At 42.0% G+C, this 23,434-nt stretch overlaps 1 protein-coding gene across 2 annotated transcripts in view; it reads left to right on the top strand.

The window, feature by feature from the left end:
* The first annotated feature begins 1,394 nt into the window (after positions 1 to 1,394).
* The window catches only part of STK38L (serine/threonine kinase 38 like), a 44,644-nt gene continuing 22,604 nt past the window's right edge, over positions 1,395 to 23,434 (top strand). Inside the window, exon 1 of one of the 2 annotated variants that reach the window (XM_090146802.1) lies at positions 1,395 to 2,641. In XM_090146802.1, the coding sequence (XP_090002928.1) occupies positions 2,497 to 2,641 (145 nt within the window). In that variant the 5' untranslated portion in view covers positions 1,395 to 2,496. Of the gene's footprint in view, positions 2,642 to 22,448; positions 22,468 to 23,434 lie in introns of those variants that run through there. The other variant, XM_090146808.1, reaches the window with a different exon arrangement.

Below are 23,434 nucleotides of genomic sequence, written 5' to 3' on the forward strand. Positions count from 1 at the left end.
GCTGTATTTACAAGCCATCTGCAGCATGGGGTAATAGTTTTATCCTCACGAGTGCTGCTGCTTCTCCCTTTTACTACTCGCTAGGCATAAACCCAAAGCAGGGCTTAATGAAGTTCCAGCTGCGGTGGGACAGAAGCAAACAAAAAGGGCCAGCGAGAGAACTGCATCTCCGGCCAATTCTGCAGTCCTCCGTGCTAGAGCACTGCCCCACAAGGTGACCAGCGCCCTCCTAACGCTCCCATCTCCTCACGCTCACCCTCGGGCGAGCCTCACGGGCGCGCAGCCCTAAGCAAGGAGCCGGGGGGCAGGAACCGGGCCGCCGCGCCCCGCTGCCACGACGGATCACCGATAGGAGCGGGCTGAGGGCGCAACCCCCCGGCCGCCCCGTCGCGGCGCACCTGCCCGCGGCACTGCGGGCGCCCCGGGGCCGCGGCCAATCGCGGCTCGGTTCGGCGGCGCCGGGCTCTCGCGAGAGCCGCCGAGTAAACATCCATCCCTCCGCCGAGGCCCTCCCGCCGCCCTCCTCCTCCTGCCATTAGCGCGGAGGAGGGGGCCGTGCCCGCACAGCGCCGGCGGCGGGCGGCGAGTGAGGAGTCGGCGGGCGGGCCAGCGAGCTGCGCGCGGAGGTGAGTGCGGCGGGCGGCCCCGCCACTCAGGACTTTCCTCCGCTCGGCCCTGGGGAGCGGAGCGGAGGGAGGTGAGACCCCGTCAGCGAGCGACGGCTGGAAATCTCCCGCTTCCTCCCCCCGCCGCGAGGCAGCCATCGCCGTAACGCCGGAGGGAGGACGGCCCGCCGGCGGAGGAGGCGGAGGTGGCTCCGTGCCGTCTGCTCCCAACCGGCGGCGTGGGGCCGGGCCGCGGGGCTGCGGGCGTACCGGCGGCGGGCAGCCGCTTTCGGGTAGGAGGGTGCTTTGCCCTCTGTGGCAGCGGGCGGATAAAGAAAGGGACGCGTTTGTCTCTGTACCGAGCAGTAATAACAAACCCCTAGTAGTTGTGCTCTCTCCGTGAATGAATCCACGAGCCGGTTCCGTAACCTCTGACTGAGCTGTAGGAGTTTTGAATGGGGCCTGTGATTGGGCATTTCGGCTCGTCCGACGCCTGCTCTGCCGTGACTTAGGTAAAAGTTAAGCGCGGAGAAGCGCGAGGTGTCCCCTGCTGCTCGCTTCTGGTTTGTTTGCTTGTTTTTATCGGTGTTTTGGGTTAGGATAACAGAGCTCACGCGCTGCTAACAGGGTGCCCCGCTGCTGCTCTCTGCCCGATTTCCTGTTGCAAAATCCAGAGCGGATAAAGAGCCTTGCTGCAGCCCCTGGGTGAGCATCAGTGCTGGAGGCTGGGTTGGAAGAAAGGCAGAAGGCGTTTCTCCTCAGGTAACTGTTGGGGTACAACTCGTATTGCTTGGCTCTGAGTTGCTGTGGGACAGTGAAGCTTGCTCCGAGGACCACTGGTGTTGGCCTGCACCATACACACTCATTTGGTGTTTGATGAGTTTTCTGAAGTTGCTCGAAGTAGAGAGCTCTTGCCATCACCGTCCTTAGCGTAATCGATGTAATTGAATGCTGGATAACTTTATTTTACTTTTCTTTTTTATCATTTGAACTACCTTCTGTGGCTCAGGGTCTCTCTTGAGTTCTTTAGTGATCACAAGGAGCTTAGTCACTGTTTGAGATGTGCTGTCTTTGCCTACTGTCCCTAAGCAGGCCGTGGGTTGGTAATGTTTTTAAACCTCTTCTTCCACCTCTAAACTCAATTTTCATTCTGTCCCCGTTTATTTTAATAAAAATCCTCTGCCATCAACAGGATGGAACAGAGGATTAGCTAGAATGTAGTCAATTGATAAACTTTGATATTTGTATTGTCGAGATGCAGGGTAGGCATGTAAATTACAATGGAAGGAATTGCTTCTCTGAATACGGTGTTCATCAGCACATAAGACTAAGCTAATATTATATGACAAATGATTTGCTCTTAGTCCCCCAGAAAGAGGCTTTATGTGTCTTAGGTAATGACTGTGGACATAAATCAAGCCTAGTATTGTCCGCATAATCATGTAATCTTCTGTTGTTCCCAGCTCATTTCAACATATAGCTGCACTTAAGGCAGACAGGCCAGCATTAGTGATTATGCTGCCATAGCATGAACGTGTGGCTTTGGAAAGTAACTTGGTCTTAATTCCTTGGGTAGGTTGATACGGGATTTTTCTAAGTCCAGTGATGAAATAACAATCACAAACACTTCTTTTTGTTGTATAAACAGTATGGGTAACTGAATCTCACCCTGCGGGGTGTGAATTCAGGGAGGAGTTACTTTATGTGTAGTGTGAATCAGTCATGGTGAAGTGTATGCAAGGTGAGGGATCCTTCCTGGAAGGATAAACAGATAGTCCTTCCCAAATGCATGAGAGTAGGCTGGATTGTTTGACTGGTACAAAAAGTTCTGCAGCTCTGCAGTCTGACACTAAAGAGGAACTTTTGGCAGTGTTGCTGCTCCTGCGTCTGCATGAGGAAACAACAGTTTTTTTCTTTGATAACAGTGAAATCAAAACAGGGACTAATAGGACAAATGAATTTATTGGGAAGAACTTATTTTCCTTGCACAGGTAATTTGATCAGCATGGAGATCATTGAGATAGGCAATTCTCATAGTAAGTACTGTCTTTTACTTGTGAAATGGGTTCATTTTGGAAGCTTGAATTATTTCACCTTATACTTTGTGTATAGATTAAAAAAGAAAAGTAAATAAAACACCAAATTGGGGAAATATTTATCTATGCGTCAGTCATCTGATTTTTCTGGTTTCTTTGTGATTTTGTTGCTTGATTTTTGCATTCTGGCTTGCGTGGTAAATTTATAACTTAGTTTCTGATGTATATGGCTGTTATACCTACTAACAAACTTGCAGTTTTTTAGGTGAAATGCAGTTGAGTGTAAATTGTAACTGAGTACGACTGCAAAAGCAGATACCTAGAACTTCAGTGTAATAATTAGGAGATTGCTTATATGAGATTGTGTTTGTCAGAGGGTTAGTTGTCTTTTAGATTTTTATTAGTAAAAGGGAACAGTGGCTGATGTGAAATGGTAGCGAATGGGATTTCATAACAGCAGAAATCATAGAATCATGGAATGGCCTGGGTTGAAAAGGACCACAATGATCATCTAGTTTCAACCCTCCAGCTATGTGCAGGGTTGCCAACCATCAGACCAGGCTGCCCAGAGCCACATCCAGCCTGGCCTTGAATGGGATGATGAGGGATGAATGAGGGATGGGGCATCCACAACCTCTTGGGCAACCTGTTCCAGTGCTTTACCACCCTCTGTGTGGAAAAAATTCTTCCTAATATCTAACCTAAACCTTCCCTGTCTTAGAACAAAAGGGAATGGTTTTAAACTATCACTATTCCTCATGGAATCTCCTGAGGAAGTAAAACCAGAGACGACTATTCACTGTTCAGTACCAAAGGACAGGCAATATTAAGTAATAGTTTGGTACAAACAGGTTGAGCTGTAGTATGAACAAGTACCCTAAAACTTAACTGCAAAGGAGGGCATGAGGAACCAGCAAAAGAAAGATGGCTGGCACAAGTGGGAAGCTGAGTATGCCTAGATGCGTTCTTCTGGGTATGCCAGGTTTGGGTCCTGTCTCCAGTGCAACAGATGAGCCTCATATGTTTGTGCTGGGAATGCCAGTGAGAACAGGGGTGTCCTCATCCTGCCTGACTCTTAACTCTTAAGTCTGCTCTATAGGAAAAGGGTTCATCGCCAGGGTAGGTTGCTTCTGCCATGTATGCAAGTGTAGAGTTTGCTGGCATTACTAATAAAATCAGTCCACGCTCTTAATGAGGATTACTGGATAAAGAAGACATTCCCAAAGATCATTCTTTTCTACTTTTTTTTTCCTTCCCAGGATGACTAGAGCTGAATCTAACATTGTGAGAGGCTTGACATACCTGCTCTGTGGTGACAAAACAGCTCAGCCATAGCTTCTCCTGGTAGAAAGCCTTGTTGTTATGAGCACACTAGCAAAGGATGAACTTGCTTATAGCTGAACAGGTAGTTAAATTCTGAAAGATATTTTGTTGTCTACAGGAGAGATTTTTTTTTCTACCAGCTAGCCAGCATGCAGAATACCTTGCCCCAAAAGCACTCCATTATTGTTTGGAACTGAATTTATGATGAACCACCTAGGTTTCCATGTATCACAACTGAGGGCACATGAGAAGCTGACAGGACACAGGCGTGGCCTGGTATCTCCACTTAATTTCCCAGTGAAGAACCATCCCTGGCTAACTGACTAGATCTAAACCAAAACGTGAAGGAGGTGGGAGCTGCCCTCAGGTGTGGCTGTTTCCTTCTTCACATAGGAACTGGAAAAAAAATAAAAAAATCTTTCCTTTTGGAAATCCACATTTGCCAAATTAACCAGGTAAAAATAGTAGTTCAATAGCATCAGGTTTCTTCTGTGTTGCTTTCTATGACGGGGGAAAAAAAGTTTATCACAGGCATTTCTCAAAATTTGTTGTATTATTTTATTTAACGAGGGATGGTTGTGTAATGTGGTCCCTGCCCTTCCCTCTCGCTGGTGCCTTACAGGGGAGGTGACTGGAATACCAGCCAAATATCAGCCTGATGATGAAAGGATTGTTCCACTTAAAATGTCACTAATTTTTAGCATGCCGAGTCCTATGTAGAGGGGACAGTTTACATTAGTAACTCCACAGATAAATCATTGTACTGTGTTGTTTTAAGGCAGCTGTTGTTTCTTGAAGTTAAAGATCAGGAGATTCTTCTGTTTTGTGGTATTTAGCATCTGGCAGAGCAGGAAAGGAGAACAAATTCAATCACAAGGTACAAATTTAATGGGAATACCTGTTTTTACAGAGTACATAAATTGAATCCAGAGAACAAAGTCAGTGTTTAACAATGATTAAAATTATGATTTCACAAGTCCTAACATCTGGAACCATAAGGGAATTTTGTTCTGCTTTAGAGCTTCTCTGTGGGATGCTAGGTGATCTTACAGCAATGAAAGACGTGGCTGTTGCAAACATGTAGCAGCCAACTGTTGAAGGGTGGTCCTATTTAGTGGAGTACTTGGCATTTGTTTAACAGTAACAAATGCAGACCGTGAGAATTAGTTTCTAACTAAAACGTCCAGTATCTCTTGGAAGGCACCACAGGGAATTCTGTTTTCCAGAATTAACTGAAAGAAATGAGTTTTATCACTGCTGGTGGGATTAACGTGCATCTTTGTGGTTGGATTTCATTGGATTTGTTTGTGCTTGGTTAGTCCAGAGCAGCCATGAAGTATACTGGGTCAGCAGGCTGATATTCCTCATGACCAACTTGCCATATTTCACTTCTGTAAATTGAAAGCTTTGCTGTGCTAAAGAAAATTTTTCTTGCTGAATTTTGCCATCTGCTTATGGTTTAAAATAATTTATTTCCTTTGTTTATTGAAGTTATAGCATGGATCTTGGTTTCTGCAAACCTTGAAGGAAAGACATAAAGGTTTTTATTCTTTAAATACAGGGTAGAAAATATTCAAATTTATGCAAGAAAGTAAAACTTGAATATATTGTAAATACAGCTTCTGGTAAAGTCTTACAGTTCAGTCCTGCCCCAGTCTTAAGAGGCTCAGTTAATCATTGCATCACATTATACAAGTGGCAGAGATGCAAGGTTTGTTAAAACAATTCTTCATGAGTTCAACTCTCAGATACGTCATGAGCAGGGAATATAGATGACCATTTTATATTGAAATGCTTTAGGTGGGTTCTCTTCTGATTCATTTTTCTATGGAGACTCTTACCCTATGTTGTTCTGTTTATCTTCTCATTTAATGGGGAAGGGGAGTTCATATAAAATGTATATTAGATGAGCATCCTGGCTAATTTGTGTGCTGGATTTGGTGACTTCACTGCTTGGTTGTAGAAGCAGCAGTTAAAAACTTTAAAGTAATTATTATTAATTTTACTTTATTCATGATAATTATTTTAAGAACACTTGGAATTATGTCCCATAAATTGTTTATTCTTTGAATTATTCCTGATAGAAACTGAGTCTGAAGTCAGAGGAAGAACACAAAGATGAACAAAAATCTATGGAGTGGATAAGTGGATACTATTTCTTTGAAGTATTTAAAAAGCACAGAGTGCAGAATGTGACTGTTACATCAAACAGATGTAGTGATGAGACAACAGGGAAATGTTCAGGGACTAAATAAAAATGCGTATGCAGTGTAAAACATGAGTATGATTGACCTTTAGTATCTGTTTAGAAGAGATGTGTGTGAAACTGAACTGAAGGTCCCCATGGTATTCTTGAGATGAATCTGATGGCTATGGCTGTTGCTGTGGTTGAGCTGTGCAAGTCATGGTGCAGTTACACAGCAACAGAAGTTGAGGCTGTGGTTCTCAAGTTCAGCGAGCAACAGTCTGGTGAGAGCCCACAGTATGCTCTGAGACCATTGTGTGTCTTTGATTTAAGGAAAAACAAATAATAAAAACCAACAACAAAACCCTGATTTCCTGTCCCACTGACCATCCATATGCTGCTAATGGCAAATGTGGACTGCAGTTTAGAAATATCAGTTATGATATAGGAGGGGGGATGGCTGTTTACATGGGTGGATAGCGATAGGACAATGGGGGAATGGTTTTAAACTAAGAAAGGGAAGGTTTAGGTTAGATGTTAGGGGAGAGTTTTTCCACTCGCATTGGAACAGGTTGCCCAAGGAGGAAAACCATCCCTGGAGGCATTCAAGGCCAGGCTGAATATGGCTCTGGGCAGCCTGGTCTGGTGGTTGGCGACCCTGCACATAGCAGGGGGGTTGAAACTAAACAATCATTGTGGTCCCTTTCAACCGAGGCCATTCTGTGATTCTATGGTGAACAGTGCTAAGTATAGTTATCTGGTAGATAGTCTGAATTGGAGAGGTTCTGCATTGTCTTTTGTCCTTATACTCCTGTAGAACGTGTACTTTAATGTAAGTTCTTAAAGGCAAATGGTGGCATTATAGTTAGAAATAGTTTATCTCAAAAAATAAAAGGGTAATTTGATTGAGGGGAGAAAGAAAGATATGGAAACACAAAATCAGCTAGTTTGGATTGGAAGATGAAGGGAAAGTAGTGAAGAAGATTCCTTCCTTCTCCTTTTAAGCCTTCTCTTTCTTTCTTTCTTTTCCTTTTTTTCATGAGTGAATGATAAAGTTGGAAAGAGAAGAAAAGAGAAGCGTAATGCTTTAGATGTTCAAGCTTTGCTGGCAAGCCTTCACAGGTGCTGGAAATTTTCTTTTTGCTTCTTTCCAGTGTTGTAGTGTGCACTATTTCTTGACAAGCTCTTTCTCAGTAGTTAGTAGTTCATCCCTTCCACAGGAAGGAACACAGTGAAGTCACTGTGGGCTCCAGATGCACAAGGAAACACAAAACTTTCCGAAGTTTGAGGCCGTGTAAGTAAGATAGTGTTACAGAAGAATGGAGCTGTGGGATTAAAAGCTCTGTTGGCATGGAGGTAATGTGAAAAGAAAGGAGCTGTCCAGGTGAGGATTTTAATGTGTTTACCGGCTAATCAGTATGAGCATGTAAATCTGTGTTTCCAGAGGGCTGATTAGTACACCTGGGATGTAATTTGCATGCAAGTGAGCTTACATCAAAGATGCCTGCAGTGATAATTCCTCTTTATCTTCCAAGACTTTGCTGCTCTGGGCTGTGTCACAATGAGGAGTGGAAATGAGTACTGTACTGATATATTAAATCCCCCTGATGGTGCTGCAAGTCTCAGACTGGACATTCAGGTTGACTGAATGTAGTACTGCTCTAATCGCAATTCCCTCAAACAATACCAGCAGTGCAGATTATACTGTAGGATGACTTGACGAAACTTTGCACTTAATTTTTCAGAAGGTATCTGGGTACAACCTGCACATTCCCTGCTGGCACAGAGCTGCTTGCTCCAAGTCTGTGCTGGAAGCATCATCTGTTGTTCACTCATGACTCCACAGAGTTTTAGGCTCCATTTGGGTACCACTGAGCTCTATTTAGTAACATGGGGCACCATATTAATGTTAATTCTTTACTTTTGCTCACTGACATCTGTGATGATTATATGTCAGCAAGGGGGGAAATAGGGGGAAAAAACAACAAATTAATTTCCGTGTTTGAGAAAAACAGATGATCCAGACCAGAGATGGGAGAATGTACCATGTCTTAACACATCATGTCCTACACCACTGACTTCAACTGCTGCTGGCAGCTCATTCTACCTGCAGTAAGGCTGCTCTGCTGAATACCTTTTCATAGTGGTTTCTTGAAGCCTGGCAAAGTAACTGCTGCCTTGACTTTCACTCTCTGGTAAGATGCAAGACTCTGGACATGGTGAGGATATAATGAAGAAATATACTTGCACGTTATCTATTTAAATAAGAAGAATAAGTGACTGCTTTGTAAAATAGCTTGCAAAATATTTGCGATCAAAACAGCTTTAAGAAAAAAATAAAAACTAAGTAGATGCACATCCATTTTAATGCGTATTGTAGATGATTGTATGAAAGCATTGAAAGAATGAAGTCAAAAAACAAAGAAGTAATCATAAGGTGTTTGGAATGGAAATGGTTATATTCTGATAAAGTAATTTTAGCTAACCTCCTCCCACCCTTTTTATCAGACAAAAATGGAGAAAGATAGTTTAATGTTTTACCATCCCATCTCAGTCTCAGATTCTGACCCCCCAGAGGTGGGCTGAGCCTGTGTGGAGGAGTCAAGGCTGCAAGAGAAGAACTCATACAACAGTTTCCATTAGACTATTTTCTCTTCTTAAAAATAACTGAAACCTGTTAGTGTTCTCTGTATTTATTTTTAATGTAGAAACGCATTTTTGAGGGTAGTCTTACATGACAGTATCTTTTATATTTCTGTTTGACTGTAATTTCCTCAGTCTGAGAAACACAGCTAAATGTCTTTTCTTGGTCCTTTTGCCAAAATGCTTTAAAGCAGTTGTGTCATCTTGAATGATCAGTGACTCCGTATGTACCAAGAATGTAAACTTACCTAAGGCTGTATGAGAGCAGCAATGAATGTGCACTGTGTGCAGCTGAAGACTGTAGTTGCTTGATGAGATTTTCTTCTGTTCTTTTGGAATCTAAGTGCTTCCTCTCCCTCTCCTGACTGCCAAGGCAAGGTTGCGTTTTACTGCAAAGATGTTAAGGTCCACCCATCCCCCTTTTCTTTGAGTTCTCAAGTAAATCTTCTCCAGATATTGCAAGTAAACCACAGTAAGGCCAGTGCAGAGTAAATGCCACATTTGTCTTAGCTGGAATGCCAGACTTCTGTCTGGAACATCTGAATATGTGCTTAGGGTGCAGCTTCCTTCTATTCAAGGGTGGTGATCATCTAGTCAACAAAGCATTGGATTTACAAGATGAAGTCACTTACAGGAGTAGACTCCTGTCATATATGGACATCCAGGGGGCAAAATAGGGGATATTTTGCTTGTGCTGTGGCAAGCGCTGCACCTGCTTATCCTTTTTCCTCTTTTCTTTGCCTAGATCAGGAACGTAGCTTGTGCTTGATGAAGAGTGCAGGACTTCTAACAGAAGTAAAAATTAGCTATCTTTACTTCTCACAAGGACTGCACTAAATGCATTCTAATGGCATTCTGGATTAGTGGTGTCTAAATCAATGTTTGCTAGTGACAAATGCATCAATAAACACAAATTTCTTTGCAATCCTTGACTTTCTATGATGTGTTAATGCTGCTTCTAAGCAGGAGCCCTCTCTTATTGATGTCAGACAAAAGTCATTTCCCATATTGGATATGGTGGTGCAATTCTCATCTATTTCAAGGGAGAAGACTGACAAAGGATAATCCAGCCTCTGTTCTAGGTACTGGGGGTGTTTTTTGAAGTGCCAGGCAGAGAAAGAATACGGGAATGTACCAAGGTCTCTTTGTAAGTCTTTTTTTCAACACTGAAAGAGCCTGTGCTCTTTGAGGTTCTGGCCACGTTTGACCCTGCATGCTTCACAGGCATCATTCAGTTGTTTCAGCAGCTGTTTATGAAGCACCAAAATTCAGAAGGCTTTCATCTTTTCTGAATGAAATGCATTCTTTTCGTTCAGCTGGCATTCCTAAATTTGTGAAGCAGCACCAGTTCCCTAATATTAACTGTTTTTATGTTCATTTGTGTCATTCAAATGTAACAGAGTTCAGATTAGTTAACACCACTGAATAGGAGTTAGTTTTTTGATTTCTCTTTTTTTTTTCTTCTTCTTAAAATAGCTTCTCTGAATTCCAGAAAGGTTAATTTGCTAAAATTTTTGATGATTTTCAGGGTTTTTTTAATGTGAAATTAAGTTTGTGATCTAAGCGTTTGATCCTATACTATTTGTATCCTCTTAAAATGACTCTTTTTAGAAATGTAAGATGCTGTAATTTTTTTCTTAGTGTTCTAAGTTTCAGGTACTTGCTTCATGCCTCTTTTTTGGCAAAAGATTAGGCCAAAATATGATGATACATATCCTTGGAACGGAGCAATTTGCTCAAAGAGAGTCTATATTTGTATGCTAAGCTTTCTTAAGGAAAAATACTGAACTGTTAAGCTTTTACTGGCTCTGGAAAGCAGACGTGCAGTTAGCATGTGAGAAGAGAATGATTCTGTTGACTGGCCTTCCTTTTGCCTAGCTGTGGCATGTTGGAAGTCAGCAAGTCTTGCTTTTTCCTACTGAGAAAGTGTGGGATTACATGTATGAGGGCTGCTCTGAAAATAATGCCTCCTATTTTATGACGTTGACCTGTGATAGCAGAGGTGGCTGTTGGTGGTATGGCAGTAGAGGCTGAACCTTTCTGCCAATATCTCACTGCTTTTTGTTGCTGTGTGACAGATGACAGCAGAGGAGGGGCAGTCTGACAAAATGGCGCCTGACATGGAAGAGCATATGAAACAAAGGTGTGCCATTGAACTCCTCCGTGCAGAATAAAATGACACCCACTGACTCTTGTTAATGCTTGCTGAACACTTATGGGGACCAAACAGTGGATGTGCTCCAAGTGAGGCGGTGTCTGGTGTGTTTCAGCAGCGACTGCAGTGATGTGAAAAATGAGTCACGTTCTGTAGGGCTATGCACAGCTGTCACACTATAAAATAAGGAGCATCTCAATCCGCTCATCCATGTAAATCAGCTAATGGTGGTAACAATGATGAAAAACAGTGTTTTGTACCTGAGAATCTGGTCTATCAGATAGTGTTGTAGTGCTCTTTGTATCTGTTGTTGTTTCTGGGAAAATCAGTAGGAGGCATTACTTTTGGAGCGACCTATGTATTTTTTTTACATGATCTCAACTAAACTACGTATTTCTATAAAAGGCACTGAGGTAATTCCACAAAAGATACTTGGTAAAAACAACCCATGTTTTGAAGAAACATGCTATTTTGAGGGAGGATAATTCATTTTTTCCCACCTTATTCAGTCCTTGGCCTTTCAAATGGTATCAACAAAGGAAGTGACTCTTGCAGATGCTTTTGTGGTTCCTAATTTATTGAGGGCTGGATGGAGATCCATTGACTCATTTCACATAAGCCACCAAAGAGCTGCTTCCAGTTAGTGCTTGGACCAGGCTATTGAGCTGAAAGATGCCATCTCCAACTGCCAGCCACGTTTCACAAGAAACATAACAAATGCACGTTACAAATATTTCAACATTGTAATTCAGCCTTTGTTCTTTTGGCACTTACTTGGCAAAGGATGTCTCCAAAGAGGTATTTTTAGCAAACTGTATATAGAGAGCTTCAAATCTTTCTTTCTTTGTGGAAGATATTTTTACTGTCTGTGAGATGCCCAGAGTTAAAGGATGTAGAAATGACAAAATGCTCAAATCTCAGTCAGTTCCCAGTTCTCTGTAGGTTTTTTGGGATCCGGATGTATCAATGTTAAAGACAGTTTCCCAGTTCTCCTCTGCTGCTCTGCTGGGTGGGGATGCCACCAAATTTGACTTTATTTGGCACTTAAAACATATTTAACTGTGAAATCCATGCCATAGATCAGCTATTTGGTTTCAAGAAGTGTTTAAGAAGTATGCTATTGACTTGGCCAACAGTTACAGGTTTTTGAGAAGATCGGGAGAAACAAATTGCTAAATCTGAAGATGAATTCCAGGTACATTCATCGTGCTGGGGGCTGGAATTGTATCAGCTGCCAGACAGGATTCATCTGTCCTTATTTGAATGTTTAAAAGCTACATATCCAAGGCAGTTAGTCATCAGAGCCTTTCAGAAAGGGCTTCCTCTGAGCTGCCTTAGGAGGAGATGTTTGCTTCTACCTCACAAAGGTGACTTCTTAGCATCGTACCACTGTAACGGAAGAAAGGCTGGCTTCAGGAGAAGATGGCAGCAAGCAAGGCCCCTGTGACCCTGCAGTTGTGCAGGCCTGGTTGCCTGTAGCTGCTCCTGACTGCTGTGTCAATGTGACTTCTGAGTAGTTTCCTATGGCAAATGAAATTTCAGTAATAAAATCCACTGGCCTCACCTTGGTAAAATGCAAGTACATGAAAAACTTGTGAATTCACAGACTTCTGTTTTTGCCAGCAGTGTAGTTGGAATGCGTGTGTGCGTATATATATTCTCATGCTCTTCTGGAAAAAAAACATGTTTCCTCAATCACAGCTGCAAAAGTGCCAGGACACAGTGTAAACACAAGCATAAGCAGGCAGGCGTGCCTCTGAAGAGCCCAGGGTTCAGGTCATCTGAGCTTTGTTCTTGGCTGCTTTTTTTTTTTTCCTATTTCCTTGTGTAGTTCTGTTTTTTCCCATAGTTCATTATGCCATTTAGTGTTTGTTTAAAAGCAGTTCCATAAAACGTTTTTCTTAAGTGCACAAATAGTATTTTACAAGCACATACCTGTGTGAAAGCTTGCCAGAGAAACCTCTTGCCTTTCCCCAGTGCTGACCTGATCTGACTGTAACACTAAACGGAAGACAAGAGTCAGGACTGATGCAATGATTCCATTCTTCAGCTCATCCTTTAGGTTATATAAGCTGCACTTTGTACTTTAGATTCTGCTGTGGTGCTGTGGACTTGGATGTGGGTTTTTTTTTTTTTTTATTGCTTTTTTAAATCTAAAGATCGTCTCGTGGTGATGTTTGCTTCTTCACTCACAGCACTAAAAAATCTGTGGTATTTGTAGAAGATCTTAGTGGTTTTTCCAACCTTAATGATCCTGTGGAATTGATGATTGTGTAGATGTGAAAAGCAGAAGGAATTGTAGGCAGTAATACTTGTACATACATCAGACAAGAGAATGAGGTGAGTGTTGAGGAATACTGAACTTAGCTATGAGATTTTTTTTTTTATACTCTGATTTTTGTCTCCTCATTTTTAAAATTGGATTGATATTGCCCTGATATTTCGTAAGCTACATGTGAGGAGTGCTTTGTAAGCCTAAAGCTTATCTTGGATACATTAGCATTATTATTAATACTACTATAAATGGTTGGAATCTGTTTCCCAGTCTGCTGTAGGCACTATTACAGGGCAGGATTCTCTGGATAAATTTGTTCTTGCTCTTACATCTCAAAGTCCTCCCAGGATTGAGCCTGGTTTCAATTATGTTCCTTCATAATCAGTGGTGATGCTTCTGATGACTTGCTTTACAAAATGATGTGCTTTTATTTCTTAGTTTTGCAAAGTACCTCAGGAGTTTGATAGAAAATGATATAAAGCAGTGAAATATAACTTGCTTGAAAGCTGGGAGGCAACTATGTCACACTGGGAACAGAATAAAGCTTGCAGCTCTAATTCATTGGAAGATGTGTTCTGGTATTAATAGAAGGAGAAATATCCTGAGGGGAAGAAAAGCAGCTTGAGGCTTGGTAACAACCACAAGAGACCTTTGCAGCTTTGGGCAAGCATGGAAGGGCCCCTTCCCTTCTGGAGACTTCCAGCCCTGCAGTTGCCTTGTGCTATCAGGATTTGCTGAAGTTTCTATAGTTTATTTTATTATCAATTTATTTCATAAGATTTTACTCAATAAAATAATAATTAAAAAAAACCCAACAGACTAGCCTCCAGATCCTACTTCCATCCCAGTATTATCATCTTAGACCTGGGGACAGTAATGACATTTTTGTTATTTATCTATGCCCTAGGTACAGCTCAGTATCAGCTGAGGAATGATCTGTGGAATAGAAAGTGCTAGATTTTGCACAGACCTTTTCAGAGTGCCAGGGGTACTTCTAAAGTAAGGAACTTTATTTGATTTTATATTTTTTGTACATAACTGAGGGTGAAATGTGTCTTAAGACCCAACTGAAGCATTAATTAATCACCTGAGGAATCACAAATTGAAATGATTTTGGTTTTGTACCAGCGCTACAGTACTACGCATTTTTTTGATGTCTTTTATATTTTCAGATGAAGTGAAGAGAATATAGCAGAGCATCTAGTTTCTAGTTATTCATGAAATCAAGAGGCCCTCTGCCTTCCCCTGTATGAAATCAACGTGACAAACTACATTCCTTATATTATGTTTTCCTGGTGCTTTACCAGGAAACTGATAGAACTTCCCAAATATTGTGCATTTGTCTTTCTTTAAAAGACAGTTGTTCACATGCAAATAACATTAATCAGCAGAATGTGTAAACACGGACTGAGGACTCATTCAAATGAACACTTTCAGTTGGATTCACAACTACAACATTAAGCCAAGGGTGAGTGTAGCCCAGCTTGGAAATGCAATCATGAAACTTGGCAACTTATGGTATGTTAGTATTGTCCTCTCTCAATTTCCTTTTCCCATGCATTTTCTGAAATCAGAATGAGACTTGAGCCCTGTCCTTGGAGCACTGAAAAACATCTGCCTTGCTTATCTTGCCATACACCCTCCCAGCCATGATACACAGATCACTGCCCCTTCTACAGTCGGCTGCAGAAGTTAACTCTTTCTCCTGTTTGATGAGGTGGACAGCTCAGAGAAGTGTAATGACAAGGGGCCATGCGCATTAAAGATTTGGGGCCAGCTGAAATGCATCCTTTAATAAATAGGTTTTCAATACTCCTTCAGCTTCTTTCCTCCCAAGAGCTCCAGTTCTTTGTGTGTATGAACTCATTAAGCCACCTGATGTGATCTGCAAGGTATCTGAGTAGTATATCTGCTCTCTTGTAGCATAACTGAGATACACTCTAGGTAGACTTTTTCCTTTTATTTTTCTGCAGGATTTGTTTTTACTTCTGAGAAACGAAACAGATTCTAGATTATCTGTTATTTAATGCAGCTTCCTGTGCAATAACCATACAACCATTCTTCTTCCATACGTATATCATCTACAAATGGAAGCAGAACTCTCAAAATACTTAAACACTTGCATCACTGCTAACTGCCAGGATTTTAAGGTGTTTTTATTTTGTGGAAAGATTTGACTAGCTCAAGTCACTGCTGGGGCTGTGTTAGGAATGCCGAAGCTGGTAACTCTGGTTGTAGAGCTGCTGAGTACAGCAGGATGAGTGAGAAATTAGATAGGATCTCAAGGTGGGTATTCCCTTGTTTTACTGTGAATCAGGCATTGGGCTTTGCTCCTAGCATTCTTTGGGTGATCGGAAAATCATTCAAATTAAAACACAACACTTGTCTCTCTCTACTGCGTGGTATAGACCTGTGATCCATGTTAATACTGCTATTTGAACTTGCCTGTCCACACTGACATTTGACAAGCCACCAGAACCAAGTGGCACCCAGGAGGAGCACCGGGTATAGCTTTTGGTGCAAGCTAAAGCAGAACGTACTGCACAGCTTTCCTGATCTTTGTGAATATAGGTAGGGTTATTTGTTAAGAGTGCAGCCTCTGAGACATCACCTAGGGGAGAGGTGTTCAGTTGTTCATCGTGGTATGCCTCACTATAACCACTTTTGTCATACTCAAATGATTGTGTTATGTACGATGCAGCTTGAATTAAAGGGGATGTGAGAGTTATTCAGTGCAGAGCTGTCCCCTCCATCAGCCCTCTTCCAAATGAAGGCAGCAAAAGCTAGCAAAAGAAGAATGTCTCTCATTGGTGAGAGTTAATATTTGTTTACCAGTTGTCAGAGTTAGTGTATGACATAGAACTCACAACTCATCTGATGTGCCTGGCAACTGGGGAAAAAGGATAATCCTCCCATCAAAGCAAGCGTACCCAAGCCTTGCTTGAATGGATTCCAAATCTAGGTGCCTGCCAAAGAGGCAGAGCCATTCCTCCTTGATCCATGCGCTCCATCACTCCCCTTTTACTAAATTTTTCAGTTGTGTATTTGGAAGTGGGGATTGCAGCTCCCTGGTTTTAGGAAGGAGTGGTCTCCTTTTTCCAGAACATGGAGATGACTAGTACCTTAGTTTTGTCAGGCAGCTGCATTTGTCTGACTCACCTTTTGGCTGCGTCACTGCAGACTGCTGCAGTGTAAGGAAAATAGTAGGAGTGCGTGGCCAGGAGGGGAAGCATCAATAAAGAAGTGGAGGAAGAGACAAGGGAGGGCACTCTTTCCTTTTCACTCCAAGAAGCAATTCAGATACCTGCATTGACACTTCTGGAAACAGAGCTTGGCAGTGATTTCTGTCCGTTCTGTGCAAGTGCCTTGTGCCCAGAACTCATTCCACTAAGAAATATTTGTGTTAAATATTTCAAAAGTAGAAATGATCTCATTCTTCCGACAGCTTATTTGGGTTTTCTGTCTTGGTTACTATTTATGGGAAATAGCTGGTTGTATCCAACTTGTCAAGCAATTGACATCACTGCCTGAAAGATGTCTTTATTTGTCTCTCCGTTGATCTCCGTCTTTACACCACTATACTGGTACTTCCAATTAGACTACCTGCAGTTAAGTCCACTTGTCCTCACCTCTGCTTGTAGGATGAAGTCATAATAATACTTATTTGTCTTATAGGGCAATAGACTCGAATGTTGAATGAGAGCTGTTCTGCAGGAACTCAGGTGTTCATTTTTTTCTGCCTTCCTATAAAGCCTGCACCTTTGCATCTTAAGCAAGCTATGTTGCACGAAGACTGTTCCTTACTGATAAGTCTTGCTCCTTTTCTCAGCTGTCGAGAGCATGCTTAGCCCTTAGCATGTGTTGCAAGACCTTTCTGAAGGTGTTGGTAGGAAAGGCTTTCTCCTAGAAAGTTTGTTGTTTTGCTCTCTTGTCATAATCAATTTAATCTTGAAAACGTTCTCTAAACTTTTAAGTTTTTAAATCTCTCAATTTGCCTATTTTAGCATGTTTAACTTTGTCATAGATACGCCAAAGCCTCCATATCTTTTATAATCTTAGGCAAATAAGCATATATCTTTAACCCTTTTGCCTTTCACTTTTTCTTGCAGCTGGATATGGCCACAGCTTTTGCTCACAGCCTGCTTTTACTTCTATTGTCCTTTAACTAAGGAACAGGATAATTGAATCAAATCTCTGAGATTAAATTAATGGAAAATACCACCCATTTTAAATGAGCTTTTCCAGTCCGTGACAGGAGAATGACCTTCACAGAACCTAATGCTTATCATAAACCTCATAGTCTTTCACCTAGCTACAAATCCTCTTTTCATTTTTCTTTTTTCTTTATTCCTATTCCTTATCTTCCTGGAAGGGTGTATATGTGTGTGTAGGAGATAGGAGGGGTTATGTACACATCTTTAACAAAGCACTCCTGGATACACCTCAGCCCTAGAGGAGATGAGCAGCAATGGGCTGCAGGAAGGAAACAAGGAGGATGGAGGTCAGGAGGCAGTTGGGAAGTCTGAACTGAAGTACTTGTTCAGTGCCGCGTGATGGGTGGACACCAATGGAGTAGCAAATAGAGAGGCCTTTCAGGTAGCAGTCTAGGTTGCTTAATGAGTTGGATACAGGAGGACTGTTCACATCTTTTTCTGTACCCTGGGCCTCATCATGATCATCTGCTTTATGTGCCAACAGCTTTCTCCTTCTCCAAAAACCACAGTTAGAGAAATTAACTGTTGTAGTGGGATTCAAAAGGGAAAACGTCTGCTCTCAGCATTGCATGTACTAACAAGATTCGTTACCTGCTTTTGTGGCTTTGAAGGCCGGAGGGATCTGTTGTGCTCATTAACCCTGGCTGCAGGCGTTGTGCAGGCCATCACCGGTCATTGATGTTCTGCATCTCATTTAGCAGCCAGCTCCTCTGCTGGCTTAGGCTGATCATGTCTAATTACTATATTTAATTTGATTGATGTGATTCAAAAAGAGCCTTGCAAAAGTCAGGGTTTTGAACATACACCAAACAAAAAAGAAAATAAACTCAGTGCCTTTGTCTTGCCTATATCTTGTCAGTATAAAAATCCCTCCAAGTTCCCGAAGGTGAAGTCCCTCTGCTTCTCTCTCCCAAGGCTCCTTAGAAAATGGAAAGTCTTTTCCCTGAAATTAAAGAGTTGGTTTTCTTGTATCAAAGCTAAAAATGTATTACAATTTCAAGGAAACTTTATGCAGTTGTCTTGTTAGAAACTCCTCCTGTTCTTTGCTACTTTAATTTGTACCTCTTGGCCACAAAAGAGCCAGACTTGGAGATATCGTTTGTGATTAGATCATACTTTCAGGCAGCTGTCTGTGCTTTGAAGTGAGACATGTCTTTTGTTACACCCAAGTATAATGTTATTTGGAAAAAACAGAACTAACAAAGGAGGAAACAAAGTTTTTGTTCAGTGACCTCTGAAATGTTGATCTTGCTCTGTCCACAGTTATTTAATGATCCAAAACATTGCAGCAAAATGTTGCACTTTGGCTTCTATGTGTGAGTTGATTTAGCAGGTCTTAAAACAGTGTTTTCTTGAATCCATCTGGATAGAAGTGCCATCTAAAAGCTGAGAAAATGCTTAGGTGAATGTGAATGCATTTACTTCAGGAGGTAGAAGCATCTAAAACAAAGAAGTTCTTTTAAGAGGACAATGATTTGTATGGCCATGAAACTTAGGGAAGGTCAAAAGAAAGGAAAGATGGAAGTAAGTTAAGCAAACTTTGAAGTGTCATTTCACTGCACAGCATTGTTGTAGCATTGTTAGCTTTTCAGCAAGCTACTCCTTTCTCTTTTTACCAGTAAAGTGAAATACACCACTTTAAGTAGACCCCAGGGCTGTGTGGGGCTGCCACTTGAGTTTGCATATCACATGTTATGCTTTGAGCCCTCCAGGTGCTGATGAAACTGGCCTCCGTTCAGAGCACTGCCTGGAAGACATCACAGCATGTGGGTAGAATCTCAGAATGATTTGGGTTGGAAAGGGCCTTTAAAACCCACTCAATTCCAACTCTGTGCAGTGGATGGGGCTCAGAGCTCCATCCAGCCTGACCTTGAGCCACGCATGGGGCATCCACAGCTTCTCTGGGCAGCCTGTGTCAGGGCCTCACTGCCCTCTGAGTATAAAACTTCCTCCTAATAACTAATCTGAATTTCTCCTCTTTTAGTTTATAACTTGTTGTATCACTGTGAATAAAAAGTCATTCTCCATCTTGTTTATGAGCTCCTGTCTGCTCTCTCTGTTCTCAGCACCAGCACTGCCCTTCTTGACTGAGCTTACATACAGCTTCTTTATTTCCCCCGCTTCTCTCTACATGAGATTAATGGAATCTGTGTGTTTGTCCACCTTACGGCCACCCACATAATAATTTTAATTGGTATTGAAACCCAAGTGATTGGGTTGTATGAAAAAGCCTTTCTGCAAATAAAATAAAATGGGTATTTGAAAGAGCTGAGCTCATGATTTATTTATTTATTTTTTATTGTATGCCCCCCCCTGCAAGTTGTTCAATGCTAAGTGAATGTTCTAAGCACGGGATGTATCCAAATTGTACTGCTAACTGCAGGACAGAGCAATTGATAAAGTAAACGTGTCCTTAAAAGTTGAGTAACGTGCAGCTGAAATGGAAGTGATTTGTTATTAGTGATCTTAAACTTTGATAGCTGTTCTCCTACTGTTAGTGAAAGCAAAAGTTAGAAGTAACTGTTTTAAGTGTGCATTTATGTTTATGCAGAGCTTACATAGACAATCATCTACAGGTGTCATTTATGTACCTACCTGTGCACATCCATGCACAGTTTTACCCACCCTGTATTGTTTCCTGTCAGGGAAAGGCATTTCCACTTGCTGGCGACGCTGCTTGCTGGAAGCTGAGTGGGGTTGAATCTCAGCCTGGTGCTCTGGGAGCCTGCTGCTGCCTTCCTTGAATGGCAGGAAATCCTGGAGTGCAGAACAACTCCAATATTCAGTTTTTATTCCTTATTAGGAAATATTTCCTTATTATTACTGCGGGTGTGTTGTGACGATTTACAATTAATTTCTGTGAGCCAAATAGAAGAGACGAGGCCCAGTTGCTGAACTCTTGCTCCCTTTGTTCTCTTTGTGACCAATACAGGCAGAGCTGGCCTCCCTAGAATACCTTAAAGGAAGAGTTTTTTGCCCAGTGCAGTCGCTCTATCTGGCTTGCACAGCTTCTCGTGCTGGCACGAGGCTTTGAATGGCAGTGAAACAAGCAGATGATGGGTAAAAGGCAGGACAGCTTCCTTGAGAACCAGCATCAGCTCGTGCCATCTTGGAGTATGCATACAACTATGGCTTTTGCTGATGTTGATTTGAAGGGCTTTTTGCCAACCCCGGAGCCTCTCCTTTACACTTTGGGGTCATCCCAGACCTTCCCCTAGGCTTTTCCAGTGCCATCATTCCCAAAGGTCAGTGCCTGCTGCAAGACGGCCCTGTGCTGTGCATCAATGTGAACATCTCCTCACAGCTTTCTCACGGCCATGAGGTCAGGCCTGGGCAACCTTTTCTCCTTTCGGTGTGGGAGCTGGAGCCAGGCCAGGCTCCTGCTTTTAGCTCTGCCCATAACGGGTGGCTCGTGTGGGCCTTCCAGGGGAAAGCAAGAATGACTTAAAATGGCTAAAACATTCCAACATCTCTTGCTTTTAAATAGCAGAGCCTGTGCCGACAGGGCTAATTTTACTCTGTTTCTTGGTGCTGCTTTAAATAGAACAACTGTAATTCATTCTCTAACTTTAAAGGAGCAAAACTTATGAGAACATAACTCACGTTGGGGAATGAATAACAAATGAAAGGCAACGAAGTATGTAAGTGAGATAAATGAGACGCTAACATGTTAGTGACGGCTTGTTGCAGCTTTGAATTTCATTTCCCCCCTCATAAGGAGACTGCACTAAAAGCAGATATCAGAAAGGTCCGGTTTGAGCAATAACACAGAAGAAGAAAAATCTGTGTGTGAAGTATCTGTTTTGTTGTGTTTGGCAGGGAATGTTTCTTCCTTCAGGTAGCATATTAAATAAAATAGGAATTTGTGAATGGTGATACTACTGAAAACATGAATTATTTAGGAATGTAGTATTTATTTGTCTTTCTGAAACATATCACAGAGCAGTGTGGCAAACACTCCGGTCTGATAACCGTGAGCTTCAGCAATGGCTGTAGTGAAGATAGCTCTGGGTACCAGAATGAGAACATGACATTAAAACATACCAAATTAAGGTTCATGTCTGTCAATATAAAATAAATAAGTAAAAGTCTTTGGACAAGGCTCTGTTTTGTACATGAGAATCTGTATTTAGTAATAAACTATTAAGAGAGTTGAAAAATACTGGCCCATAACTAATATAGGTGAGGATGATCAGGTTATTCTTGTTTTCTTGCTATCCTGAGAATGCAAGATTCTGTAGTGTTTTGTGTGTTCTTGGAGGTTTCTCAAAAGCCTTGAAAGTGGATTTGAAATGGGTTACAGAAAAAGAAGGCAGGGAACCTCTTTGGGAAGTGATTCAGTCTAAACAACTGGATGGTGAAAGCATGCACAATGCAAGTGCCAAATTTGTGCTAGCAGAAATGGCAGTGCAGAAAGTCCTTTGCCTTTGAGGCTGGTAGCCTAGTATAACCACGTTCTTCTTCTGTTTTGTCTCTGGAGCTGGCAGCTGTTCCACAGCACCTCCGTTTGTGCTTCACATTCACATATCAGCTTGCCATGTGTCCAGCCGTGTGCTTCAAGCTGCCCACAGAGCCTAGGCAGCTCTGCTCCAGCTGCTGCTCCTCCCCTCTTGCTGCTGTGTCACACCACCCCATCCTGACGAGCCTTTGGTTGCTTATTCCATTTATCTGTCCCTGCCCACTGCTTTTTGGTGTGAATCATGCAGTTATTTGTGTGTGGTGGGTTGTTTTTCTTATATGCATGTGTATATATATATATATCCTGTCTCTCTTTTTAAGGGAATCCAAACAATTTGGAGGCAGCAGGGCTGGTGCTAAGACATCCAGCCTTGCTGTATCTATGTCCTTTCCCAGACGGCACTTTATTCTTTAGATGCAATCCTGGTCACCACTGCTTTTCATGCCCGGTTTTACTGGTTGCCTTGCTGTGTTATCTGTCCGGAGCCACACAGCATTACTAACCGTACTCTGCCTTCTCACCCAGAAGAGCTCCGGTGCTACATGCAGTGTTGATCTCTGGCATTTCTAAAGGTAACCAATGTATTGTGCTGTATGCATTTACTTTGGAACAGGTCTGACACCAAAAGTGGATCTCTCTTTTCTCTTTTAGTTTCTGATTCTTGAAAATGCCATTTGTGTGCTTTGTTTCAAGAGGAAGTTGAATGATGAAACGCATTTTGCTAAGAAAATTAGGTCTTTTGAAAAGCAGAAATATATTTCAGCATCTTCCCTACCGGAGGCTTCCACTAAAGAGCCAAAATTACATCGTAAATGGAAACTTTCATAAACTTTGCAGTTTTACTCCTTTTACTGCAGTAGGGAACTGCCTCCATAGTTGCTAGGGTTTAGGCACGTGCTCGAGTATATAAATGAAAACTATTGGCCTTACCATGCAGTGACATAACCATTTTGAGAGGAAGGGTTGATATTCACTGTGTCTGCTTACTTATACGTAGCTTCATGTTTAAAATTGGTGTCAGAGATCCAGAAAGATGAGGAAGGCACCACAGTTCTGTCATGTGGGGGAAAGCGTGCTTTTGTCTCTGAAACAATTGTGGTTTTTGCTCCTTAACTTAAATATGCATTTAGTAATGAGCCCAGAGTAAGCTTACTCTAGGACTTGCATAGTTTCATGAAACATTTGGCAGTAGTTTTCTCTGCTTGTAGCATGCTGTCACGTATTCTTTGCTAAAAATGTGTATGTGGAAGGTCAGAAAAGTGTCAGAAGGATCTGAAATAGTGGATTTTTGTCTTATTGGAGGGAGGCCTTTCTTATTGGGACGTTTGCCTGTTCACCATTGCTACAGTTCCAGTATTTGGTGATGTAAAAGTGATAAGGTTTTGCTGTCTACTCCACATCCCCGTCCTTCTGCTACGTTTTTGCAGGATGGGAAGTATGGCATAAGGTAACCAAGTACATTTCTTGGCATCTTGTAACACATCTGGATAAGTAAAAATAGGCTCTGATATTACCGAGGGTGATAATGCATGTGCTTCT

This window comes from Phasianus colchicus, chromosome 1 (genome assembly GCF_987193195.1).
Source record: "Phasianus colchicus chromosome 1, bPhaCol1.hap1.1, whole genome shotgun sequence".
Lineage (NCBI taxonomy): Eukaryota > Metazoa > Chordata > Aves > Galliformes > Phasianidae > Phasianus > Phasianus colchicus.